The sequence below is a fragment of the Phodopus roborovskii genome, unplaced genomic scaffold, assembly GCF_943737965.1.
Source record: "Phodopus roborovskii unplaced genomic scaffold, PHOROB, whole genome shotgun sequence".
NCBI classification, from domain to species: Eukaryota; Metazoa; Chordata; class Mammalia; order Rodentia; family Cricetidae; genus Phodopus; species Phodopus roborovskii.
The window spans coordinates 19102128-19115044 of NW_026126469.1; the positions used below are offsets into that span (position 1 = coordinate 19102128).

A 12917-nucleotide genomic window follows, 5' to 3' on the forward strand; every position below is an offset into this window, starting at 1 on the left:
AAGCCCCGCCTCTTCCGCCTCCCCTTCCGGCCTGGACCGCGAGGGTCTGCGCTTGTGCTAGCAGCTTCCTGGTTGGAGCGCTGGACTTTGAATCCGTGGGCTAAATTGATGCTCAGCTTCTCCGGAGGGAGTCTGTAGGCCCTGCTCGGAGGTTTTGTTTTTGTTTTTTAGCTTAGCGTTTCCTTCAGCAATTGTCTTATAATTATCATAGTAATTTTCTTATCGCTGTTAGCCACCGCTTCCCTAAACTCTTCCAGGGTTTCTCCATATAAAATAAAAGTTCTCTATGACAGGGCTTGTGACTCCCTTCCTGAACTAACTTCATAACTGCCGGCGCTGGGGAGAAATTTGCACATAGAAATGTAAAGCAGGCTAGGCGTTGGTGGCGCACGCCTTTAGTCCCAGCACTCTGGGAGGCAGAGGCAGGCTGATCTTTGAGAGTTCAAGGCCAGCCTGGTCTACAGAGCGAGTTCAAGGACAGGCTCCAAAGCCACAGAGAAACATTGTCTTGAAAAACCAAAAAAGAAAGGAAAGGAGGAAGGGAGGGAGGGAGAGAAAAGAAATATAAGCAGGTCATTGTACACTCTGGTGCTGGCAGAGAAACGAACTTATTTCCTTTAGACCATTTGAAGTGCTCAGGATGAAGGGTGTGTGTGTGTGGTGTGTGTGTGTGTGTGTGTGTGTGTGTGTGTTAGGATGAACTGATAGTGTCAGGCTATCTGGAAGCATATTTGGTTTACAAATCACTTAGCTGACTATGGTGGTGCAGTCCTGTAGCCCTAGCTACTTAGGAACCTGAAGCAGGAAGATCTCAAATTCAAGACTGATCTGGGTGACTAGTGAGAGTGTGTCAATAATAATAATACAACCCCTTAAGGCTAGATTTGTCTTATTTTAAAGAATATATACCCCAATGCTACTTATCAAACCAATTGTGAGATTTAATTTCTGTATTCTTTGTTTCTCTAAGGAGATTTTGTTGAACTTGCAGTGTGAAAAATCCATATATCCCTGTTTGTGTTTGAAACAGGGTTTCCCTATGTAGCCCTGGCTGGCCTAGACATCACTCTGTAGACCAGACTGCCCTCAAACTCATAGACATCCACCCACCCCTACCTCTTGAGTGCTTGAATTAACGGCATTCAGCACCACATCTAGTAAAAACTTGACTGTTGTTTTTCATTACCAGTAAAGACAATAAAACCTTGATTAAATATACTCCAAATGTTAAAACATGTTCTTATTGCCAAATCAAAACAACTTTCATCTCTGGATGCTGCTAATTGACTGGGAACTATAGATCCACCTCATTCCCACCTGTGGGACACCTGGAGTCTTTGAAAGCCTGATCATGCCTGTATAGGTTCTCCCTCTCTGGACTCCTATCTGTGAGATCCAGCTGGGGTTGATTCTCACATTTTACTGTGCAGTCCTGTGGATCAAACTTAGGTCCTCAGGCTTGGCAACAGTACTGTTACCTGCTGGGCCATCCTGCTGGGCCACTAATGGGACTTTTTCTTTTTTAAAACTTGCAAAAACTTTCCAATATTTAGGAGGAAGAGAGAAAAAATTACTCATGGAGGGTTGTGGGGGAAGGACAGGAGTTTTAGAAAGAAAAGATGAGGGTCAGTGAGATGGCTCAATGGATAAAGGGCCTTGCTACCAAGCCTGATGACCTGAGTTCAATCTAAGGGACCCACATGGTGGAGGGAATCAGCTCCTACAGATTGTCTTCTTACACACACACTGTGACTCAAACACCACACACACACACACACACACAAATGTTATAACATTTTTAAGGGGGAAGCCGACTAAAAGTAGTATCATCAGTATATTATATTTATAGGAATGCATAACATGTGAAATGTACATTTGGAAACTTCATCCACAACTTATAACATTTACTGCAGTAATAACAAGACAGCAGGTCGGCACTTTACAACATTACACATGAGTGATTCTGACTTACAAATAAAATATTTACAACCTACCTTTACAAAACAACACTGTGTGCATACAAAATGAACAACTGCAGGGAAATTTAAAATAATAAAACAACCAAAACCCAAAACCCCAGAAGATACACTTAAGGCAGACCAGCAAGACACTGAAATAATTAAGGCTGTGGAATTCTTCTGCACCTTGAAAATATAGAGCTATTTACCAATACTGTGGAATTATTTTGAATCAATTGTTACAAGCCTGATGGAAGTATGTATTTATATGTATATGTGTGATGGTCCTTATGGGGAAACCTGTCCACTTATAGATAAGGCCAGAGGAGCCCACCACAAATTCTCAAAAGACGTTGGGGGAAGGAATCACTCAAAACCAAGAAGTGTGGGCTCAGTTTACAAATCAGATATTAAAATTCAAATATAGGTCAGCCGTGATGGCACATGCCTTTAATCTCTGCACTTGGAAGGTAGAGGCTGGCAGATCTCTGTTCAGCCTGGTCTACAGAGTGAGTTTCTGAACTGAGGGACCCTGTCTCAGAACAACAACAACAACAAAAACAAAATAACAACAAAAACAAACCACACACACACAAAAGAATCCAAATGTAGACTTCAGAGTAAACAGAATCACATTAATAACGGTCCCAAAATGTTTCATAATTTGTTTGTTTGGCCATGTGGACTTCAAAAGACAGCACATTAATTCCCATGTGAGTAGAATTCTTGATGTATTATCCCTAATGGTTTTGAATGGTCGGAAATGGTTTTCCAGTAGAAAAACTGACCCACCTGGGCTGCCTGCAAATGGATAGATTTCTGCATATGAGCAATAACATATACATACATATGATACACTATATACATGTACAGATGTACACATATCCATATTTTCCAACAGTTTGCCCTCAGTTGATGTTGTTCTCTGCATAAATAGCATTCTCAAGGGTGTATATAGTTTTCACAGTCTGTCTGTTTGTCCCTCTTCCAGTTACTTCCCCACAGAGTAGTCTGAAGTTTGGCAGACACAGAAGTAAAGCACCAGGGCTTTAAAAAAAATCAAATACAGAGGTGATAGATATGGCTTCAGTTAGTAGGAGAAGACAAATGCTTTGTTAACTTCAGGTTCGTAGCCACAGTCTTTGAGGTCACAGTAGCGGTCTGCAGGGACTCCAGAATTTGGACTTAGTCTCTGATGGAGGTTGGGAATTGATACAACTCCTATCCCTGGACTGGCAAATTGACTTGGTTAAATATGCTCAGAATTCCAATACTTACTATTTGCACATTTTCTTGCTCTTCCCCTTTCACTGAAAGGTCTATCTGACTAAAATTATTAGTTGGTCATTTGGTTAAAAACTAGATCTGACCACAGCTTGGAATTCCTTAGCAAACAGGTTGATAGGAAAAGACAATAGCCCTGGGAGTGTTAATTTTAGGTTTTTAATTAGTATAACTTACAGATTAAAGCACTGTAGAATGACTATATTCTCCTATAACTTCAACTTATATTTTAAAAAAAATAAGGGAAAATGTCTTTTGTAAAAAATATGGCCATATACTATTTCTGTTTCCTATTTCCATATATGTTTTTCATGAAAAACATTTCCTACCAAAACATCTAAGTCTCTGGACAGATTTCAGCCCTTTTGAACTCTTTCAAATGAACGAGACAGTGAGAGCCTTCTGGTTTCCAGAAAGTACTTGTTATCATCTTACCTTCTTTCTGTTGGTGGAATCTATGTGAGCTTTCCCTTAGTCTACCCTGGAACTAAAAATTCCTCCCCTAAAGGTATTTAGAGTTTAAATAACAAAGAAAAATCATGAGGTGCTTTTTACAAATAAATCTGTTGAAAGCTTATGTATGTTTGCCTAACCCAGACTCCATTGGAATGTTACCCAGGCAAGAAAGGAATATGGTTTACATTCCTTAAAATTCACCCAGGGCTATCCTAGGGATATCCTAGGACATGATGAGTGGGCACTTTGTCTACTATACAGACCCTTTGTGTTTGATGGATTTCCCCTCTATCAGGTACAGAGGAGGAAATTTCAATTAGCACAGAAAAATAACCACTGTTCATTTTACCACATTTTCTCCCTCATATTCTCACAGATCTAAATTTCCATGTTCTTCCAGATAGGCAAGAAAAGAAGTAGTGAGTGGCTCCCAGGCACGGAGATCTGGGGAGAAGAGAAAACTAGTCTTGAAAGACCAGAGCCAAAGCTTTCTGTCTCTAAGTCCAATTCATCTCTGCACCCCCCAACCCCTAGGCATACCATTTGCCTTTTCTAGCAGACTCTGGTGAGACTCTAAAGGAATGGATTGTGGCATGGGAAGGTGTTTAATTCTTACATCTGCCCTCCCAGTGAGGAGAGTAACTGTGATCTTCTTTGTTCAGTTTTTCCCCAGAGCATATAGCTTGGGAAGAGAAGGGAATGGCTGGCTGTCTTGGAAGGCATCAGACTCTTATGTCTGCCATAAGAAATACTAGAGAAAACAGTTTATAAACCTCATCAGCTCTCCTAACCCTTTTCTGTAGACAAGGTGGAAATTATAAGCTAAGACCAAATAACATGTAGACGAGGAGCAACTAGAACTTCCAATGAAAAGCAATTTACAGCGTTTAATCTCAGAAGTCTGTAAATGGTATCCAAAGATATGACCGTGGGAAACTGGAATGTTCAAAGTTATTGTCAATAAAATTCTAGCAGTGGCAGTGTGTAGCACTTCAGAGAAATCAAAAATATTTTATAAATGCGTCAACTAGGACATTTTCCTAAACATTCTTAAGAGATTAATGCTCTTTCTCCATCTCCCCAAATTCCATTTTATCAATGGGGCAGAAACAAGAAAGGATGAATTTTGGGATAGCTGAGTTCAATACCCAAAAATGCCTGGTCCCATCCTACATTCAGTTGTTTTCATTTAAAAGGTATCTTAACCCTAAGGAAAAAATACTGCAGTATCTGCAGATCTAAATGCAATTGAACTTCTTCACTCCCAACCTCCCCTCTGAAAGGCACTACTATTTATAAAGGCTTTGAGAAGCCAGCTTTCCCCTCTGCATCCTCCACCCCCACTTAGGTTGTTCGTGGTTGGGAGAGACCTGAAGGGCACATCCAACGTTACGATGCTTTTCTTAACAGTTTTTACCACATTCAGTTTTAAGTGGAGAGAAATCTGTTTAGTTTGAATCAAATGTAAAAGGCGCAAAAAAGTTATTAGATTTCTCATCCAGGATGATGGGTTGGCCCTGATCTGTACCCCACCCTCTTAACACAAAAACGAAAGAGCTCAAAATGAGGAATACATGCCATACACAACACCTGCAACTTGATAAGCACTGTTTTCCTGGGGTCAGCTGGCAGTTCACTCGCAGTGAGAACAATTGGGATAGTAGCAAAGAGAGGGAGATTCTCTCTCCTCTCCCCGGGTCCTCTCTCCTAGTAATAAACCTCCCAGCCAAAGCAGGTGCGGGAGAGTGGCTCCTCCTCCAGCCACTGTTGAGCACAACTGTGCTCCAAACATTTCCTAGCCCTGCCAATGAGCAAGATTGCTCCTAATTCCCAGCCTACTAGGGAGATTCCTTGAGCCAAGACCATCTTGTTTCCTGTTGGAGGGACCAGGTGCTTTTGCAGATAGGGGTCTCCCTGTTCACGTCAGTCATCAAACTATAGAAAATGTGTCCCCTTTCTCTTAGGACCTCTCCGCAGTTTGCACAGTTGTACTGGGGCTGCCATTAAGACAACACATTCCTTTCCCTTCTGTCTATCCTTTCCTGCCTTCTCTGTGTACTTGGCGTGATTTCATGCAGCCCCACATCTATAGATCACCCCAACCCTGACACAAACATAGCTGTGAGAACTGTGGCTCTGCCTAGCATTGTGTCACCTCACAACATGCATTCAATATGGCTCTTCTGTGACATTTGAATGTCACAGTCCTAGGTTCTTTTCCTCCCTAGCAGAAACTCAGCCAGTCAAAACATTTCTAAGTGACTTCGCAAGAAGCCCTTCTTTCAAGGCAGCCCTCATGGACAGAACAGACCTGGTCATGTCACTTTCTGGGTCTTTGGAGTCCTGTACTTTCTCCTAGAACAAGCCCTCTGGGCTCAGGTCATCCTCCATGCTACATTTCATAATAAAGACATGTTTCCTAGAAAAAGCTTTAGTAAGTATGTTTTAAATATTGTATCATATGGTTTTATATGTGTGTATACACCATGGGTTAAGTGAAGAATGTGGAGGGTTAGCAAGCTCTGAGGGGGTGTGGCTTTGATGACTCAGGACCATCCAAAGACAAGGAAACTACAGTCAGAGTTTCCATATATTTTGTTAATTCCCCAAATACTAGGTGCTATCTAATCTTATTGCTTTTATTTTCCACTAATTCATTACTCTATAATTTTGGATGAGATGAGATGGAGGGTGAATGATGAGTAATTTTACTTTGAAGCCAACGGGGGTGGGTGGAGAAATGATGAGTATTTTAATTCTGTATTTCCACCATGGAAATATGTGGTTTTACCCATTAAAGTTTAGACTGTTCCCATCATTTCTCCTTTAAATAGTTAAAATAGTTTGCAGCTTATTTTCCCTCCTCAAATTCTCTGACTGCACTTTGTGCTACATGATTTCAATTTTCTCAATCCCACTAGCAGGAGACACACGATGACATGAAGCCTAATTTACATAAACACTTGCATTATAGTTTTAGAATATTATTTGCATAAAAGCATTTTTAAAAACACACTCTAGAAAACAAAGGGTGGATCATTTACAAACACAAAATAACTGAAAACTCCCCCAACCCCTCCAACAGAAAAAAAAAAACAAAAATCACCCCCTCCCCAAACCCATGAAATATGCCCTGGTTAATTTGTTTTCCCTCCAGGGGGCACCGGGCAGTTAATAATCTTGTATGGAGAAAGCAGCATTGGCCTCAGAATACAGTTTGTCCTTTTAGTCCAGAGACATCGGCGGCTGCATGGTCATAGGTATTGCTATCCTAGTTAAAACCCATGCTGTGTTAAAGTGATGGGTCAGGCTTTGCTTCATGGCTTCAGGAAGGACTTATAGGATAGCCTGTAAAAGGCATATATGGCTGCCTCCTTTTGGTAAGCACCCTGAAGCTTCATGAGGGGTTAGGAATAAAGCAAGCTAGCTTTCTGGAAACTGTATTCTACAGCTCTGAAACCAGAAAGAGCTGCTATGTTGTTCACAGGGACTGTAGGAAAAGTTTCTATGTGGCTTTTTGCATGCACTCCTGATAGTCATTTGCCTGTGTCAGGCCTGGTGTGGACATAAAAACAACCCCCAATTCTTACTAGATTTGGACTTATTTCCTGGCTTTCCCACAGGAGGAACTCTGAGCTGTCAGCGAGTTCAGGGGAACCTTCGATAAACAGAATCTATTTTACTCAAACAACCCATGATGGAGGGAAAAATATATCTCATTCACAGAGCGCAAAAGGGTCACATTGCTTTCTCTTAATACACAGGCTCTGATAAAAGATTTCTATACAAGATTTATAAAATGCTCTAAAAAACTCGTCATCTAATTGTGCTTAGTCAAAATAATGCAATGCTTCGGTAAATAAATTACTGCCTTAACGGGAGCACTCAAAGTTACTTATGATTGATTTCATATAGAACTCTATATTATAAAACTCTGAAACCTGAATGGGATCTATTATACTGTATGTGTATATGTATCCTGTTAAGAAACTATATTTAAGCCATCTAAAGCAGAATAGTTGACATCTCTGTTAAATAGAACTTTTAGCTTAAATTTCCAACGGAGTCAGAAACCTACTATACTCCTCACAGTGGGTAGACGGTTTGCCCACTTCACCACTCATTTTGGAATGTACAATTAATGTTTTATACCAACGATTATCTTGTCAGCCTTGCCCTTTCTTTTTAATACTTCCTGCAACTCTGCATCTTTATCTGCTCGGCATGACCTTCTGGAATGCTCCTGGGATCAGGGTCATGTTTATGCGCACGAACCCTGTGTAACCACAGACAAGGTTTAAGAGGACCACCTCTCAATGCAGAGAACCGCATGGAGTGAAATGATGAACAGAGTTATTTACAGACACTTTCAGTCTTGCTTTGGTTCACACTGCACTTCTATGTGAAACCTTGGGGGTTAGGGGATGGCTAGGTCCCTTGGTTCACCCTATTGACGATGTAACTCTTGACATTGGGAACGGGCCGCACATCATTCTGGTGCTTGCGGCGTTCTATGAAGCAGGCCAGGCGGGAGGTGTCCAAGGGGATCTTGGAGTAGCTGCCATTGTGGGGCTGCAGCCACGGATGCTGCAGGCACGTGGCCGCTGTGGGCCGCCTCCGGAAGTCTTCCTGTAAGATTACATTGATGAAATCCCTGGCAGCATTGCTCACACTACAGAAGTATTCATGGGGGAAGCTGAAGTCCACCCTGCACACGTTGATACAGGTCTCCTCTTTGCTCTCATCTAAGAAGGGGGAGACCCCACTAAGCATGACATACGTCAGCACCCCGATGCTCCAGATGTCTGTGCCCAGGGAGACAGGGATGCCTTGGATCACTTCGGGGGCAGCGAACTCAGGGTTCCCCAGCAGATGGTGGATGTGGAAGTGGCCTGAGATCTGGACAGCATCTTCCAAGTCGATGAGCTTTACTCGAGGCACTGGGATCCGGAGGTCAATGAGCAAGTTTTCAGGCTACAGGGATCCAGGAAGGCAAGGAGGAAAGAGGTAAGATCAGGTCTTTGTCGACTACCAGCTGGAATCTATTAGCTAAATGCTGTTCTGTTGTTCTTCGATAAAGCCTGTGCATGTGGGATACTCCCTGTGCAAAGGCAAAGACGTTTTCAAAGGCTGGCATTGAACTCACTGAACTCTTGAGTTTAGGTGGTCCTTTAGGCCATTCTACCTTAAACGTGCCTGATCTAAACAGGGTTGGGTCTGGTTAGTACTTGGATGAGAGACCACCTGAAAATACCAGGTGCTATCTGTCTCCGACCAGGAAGCAAAAGAGAGGTCCCTGACCCCAAACCTAGTTCCCCCAGGTCACGTCTGCACCTGTCCCCACTCCCAATGGGTGTAGTCAGTGCAACAGATGTGGGCAGGGTGGATATCTCACTACAGTTTGGTATTGAAAATTGTGCCTTTGGGGGAGGGGTACAGGGCTAACTGTGCACTTCTGGCTGGCCTGGAACTTACCAAGATCCTGCTGTCTCTGCCTCCTGACTGCTGAGCTTAAAGGTTTAAGCCACTGCACCCAGCTTATGCTTCTCCACCCTGGTGTTAAGAATCCAACCCAGGGCCTTTGGCATGCTAAGGTGTTCTGCCACTAAGTTACACACCTATTCCAGAATAGCATGCCTTCTTATCCAACCTTTGAGTTTGAAATGAATCAAGAAGATAAATAGCCTTTTAAGAAAACAGAAGTTTTTCATGAAAAACAAAATTATTCTGGGCTGTGGTGGCTGACATCTTTAATCCCAGTACTTGGGTTGCAGGGGCAGGTGAATCTCTTGAGTTGGAGGCCAGCCTGGCCTACAGAGTGAGTTTCAGGACAGCCAGGGCTACACAGAGAAACCCTGTCTCGAAACCCCGGACCTCCCCTTCCAAAAAAAGAGGTACAATTGTACACTCCTCCAGGCAGTGGCTGGTCGGTTAGGCCCTGCTGTTTTGTTGCCGAGGTTTTGGTGCTGGCTTGGTTTTACCTTTATGTCTAAGTGTGCCACCCTGCAGTTGTGAAGGTACTGCAGCGCTTCCATGATGTCTCGGATATAGAAAGCTACTTTTTCTTCCATCAGCTCATCATGGTTCATAAGGTAGTCCAAGAGTCGGCCGTCATCCATCCTGAAAGCAAGGAGGGAGGAAAACAACATGTTTGGGGGAAACCAGAGAAATGGCCCTTGTATGAAGCTTGAAACGCTCTAAGATGTCTCTGACATTCAGCACTAGAAAGAATTAGTTACAAACGTGTTAAGCTCTGCCGGAAACCCTTAGGATCTTGCTTGCGGAACACTTTTTTGTAGACTTCAAGGTCTAGCCTGGCTTTAAGGTTAGGTTGGGGGGGGGTGGGGAGGGTTGGTGCTTACAGTCAGCCTCACGTGTGTTAAATAAACGTGATTCATTTTTAGCATTTTTAGATGGGAGAAATGTGAAGTAGGCTAGGTTTCACCTTGGCATATTCGATCTCTTCTTAACACCGTTGCCTTTCTTGACAGCTTGCCAAGTTTTAAAGATTGCTTGGGGATGCGATGGTGGCTGCAGGTAATCTTTACACTCTTTCGTGGTTTGGCTTCCCTGAAGCACACCATGTTTTAAAATGGGAATTGCAACAGGACAGTGACATCAACAACAAAATAAAATCTACTCTTTTTTTTTTTTTTTTTTTTTTTTTTTTGCCAGCCTTGTGCAAGAGCCAGGCAAGGCAATGAGGAATTAAGACATAATGCACAGTGTAAGAAACTGCTGTGGTGATTGAATGAGAATGGCCCCCTTAGGCTCAGATGTTTGAATGCTTGGTCCCCAGTTGGTGGAACTGTTTGGAAAGGGTTAGGAGGCGTGGCCTTGTTGGAGGAGGTGTGCGGCTGTTTGTGGGCTTTGCAGTTTTCAGAAGTCCATACAAGGTCCTAGTTAGTTTTCTGCCCTGTGCATGCGAGTCAAGATGTGAGCTGTCTGGTACTACTCTAGCACCAGGCCTGCCCGCCTGCCGCCATGCTCCCACCATGATGGTCATGGACTCTATTTTGCAACCGGCAGTGATCAAACTCTTTCGGATGCAGTGAGTCATCTGATACATCTCAGGAAATGCTCATGTCAAGGAGTGTGATCCAGGGTACAAATAACTTTCAGCCACAGCTGAAACCTGCATGACCACTGTCATTTTCTCCTCTAGTTCTTCCTTGCTATGAGACTCTTCTACTTCCTTGACAGGAGAAAAGGATGGCTCCCTGGAAGGCTCCATACCTTCCTCTGGCCTACTACGTATGAGGTAGGAGGTTCTGCTCAGGCCTTGCTTCTCACACATCTTCCCTGATGTTCACATCCAACAAAGCACTGTTGTGTGTTCTTGAAGCTGTCTAAAGTATGATTCCTAGAATTTCCCATGCCATATTTATTTATCTCTTGGTCTTAACTGCTGGACTTGTGGCCTCAAAGGATAAGAGCTGTGTCTTTCTATACTTATTATCTAGATAATCTGCTATTCCTGGAATGTCTTGGAGGGAGAATTCCACCCTGAAAGAATAGGGTAGTAGGTTGGGGGTGCCATGGTTACTGATTGATGGACAAATCCTCTCATTCCAACTCCGCTCCTGTCAACCAGCCTTGCACCAGTAAACTTCTTAAATGTCAGCCAAGCCTGAGCATATACAACAGGAAGAAAATGAAAGTGAAAGTGAGAAATGAGTATAGATTACAGCTAGGGAAGAGAAATAAATTCAGGCAATCTAGTCTATAGTATGATGAATATGGTTAACAATATCAACTGTTAATGTATTTCAAATAGCTAGAGAGGAGGTTTTTAAAAACAATTTTTGTCACAAAGAAATGATGAATGTTTAAGATGATGGATATGTTAATATCTTATTTGATGATTATACAGTGTATATATGTGACAAAACACTGTACCTGATAAATATAAAAAATGAAATAAAACCTAGAAAACTAAGGAAAAGTGGAGTGAGAAGGACGTGGGTTCAAGGCCCAGTTTTTCCATGTGCACTTTTGTAGAGCTAGCATTAAACCTTCTCTATTCTTGATGGTCTAGTCTGAAGAATGAGATCTACATTTATGTTGAACAGGAGGGGAAGGAGTACATGGCTCATGCACTTTGTAAACCATAAAACATGGTGCAAAATGTGACTCTAGTCCATTAATTGCAGGCAATGGATAACCCAAGCAGATGAGGAGCACACAAGAGATATGAGCCCTGTACTCACAATTCCAAAATCAGGATGTAGGATGTGGGGGACTCGTAGGTGTCGTGGAGAGTGACATACTGGGGGTGCTGCAGGTGCTGAAGCAGGGCCGCCTCATGGGCAGCCTGTTCCTTCTTCTTCATTTTTTTGCTCACAAATTTCACAGCAACATCTTTGCGGGTAGCTTTGTGAATGCATTTCTTTACAATAGAGAAACGGCCTCTGTGAGACAAAAGGAGAACAGGTTTTCCAAGGTTCATCAGTCAGCTGGGTGCCATTTACCAGAACATGTTAGTGTGTGTGTGTATGTGTGTGTGTGTGTGCGTGCACATGCTTGAACATGCATGTGTATGTGTGTATACATGTGCTCACTGGGGTGCTGAGACAGAGACAGTAACATCTTACAGATTGAGCATCCCTAATCTAGAAACCCAAATCCAAAATGCCCTAAAATCTGACACCTTTTTCAGTGAAGACACGAGATAACTATGGGAAGTTCCATACCTGATTTCACATGATGAGTGACAGTCAAAATGCTGGTACACTAGACGTAGCACATAAAATTACCTTCAGGCAAAGGTGTGCATGAAATATGGATGAATTTCTTTAGACTTGGGTCCCATCTTCAAGACATCTCATTGTATACCCCAAAACCCTTAGTGCAAAACTCTTCTGGCCCAAAGCAATATGGAGAAGAACTATCAAGCAGTATTAGAAATCTTTCTGGAGTGATAGCTTGGAGGTTAGGACCTGGGTTGGATTCCCAGCATCTGGTTTCAAGGTATTTGAAACCCTCTTCCGGACTCCAGTCACCAGCCACACATGTGGTGCAGGCACATACATACAGACACTTAACTGTACTCATGGAATAAAAACAAGTAAATCTGACACAGAAAGAGAGATCTTTCTTTCTGGGACTGGTAGTTTGGCTCAGAGGATAAAGGCATCTGCTGTCTGAAGACATAAGCCTAACAACTCGGGCTTGATGCCTAGCTCTCACATAAAATCAGGAGAGCACTGACTCCACAAA

The 12917-nt window shown here is 42.7% G+C and overlaps 1 protein-coding gene across 1 annotated transcript in view; it reads right to left on the reverse strand.

Annotated features, from left to right (window-relative positions):
* Positions 1 to 6816: 6816 nt before the first annotated feature.
* The window catches only part of Kalrn (kalirin RhoGEF kinase), a 503507-nt gene continuing 497406 nt past the window's right edge, over positions 6817 to 12917 (reverse strand). Inside the window, exons 58-60 of the mRNA XM_051191394.1 lie at positions 11909 to 12109; positions 9680 to 9818; positions 6817 to 8672 (exon numbers count right to left, since the gene is read on the reverse strand). Coding sequence (XP_051047351.1) covers positions 8127 to 8672; positions 9680 to 9818; positions 11909 to 12109 — 886 coding nt within the window. The 3' untranslated portion in view covers positions 6817 to 8126. The remainder of the gene's footprint in view (positions 8673 to 9679; positions 9819 to 11908; positions 12110 to 12917) is intronic.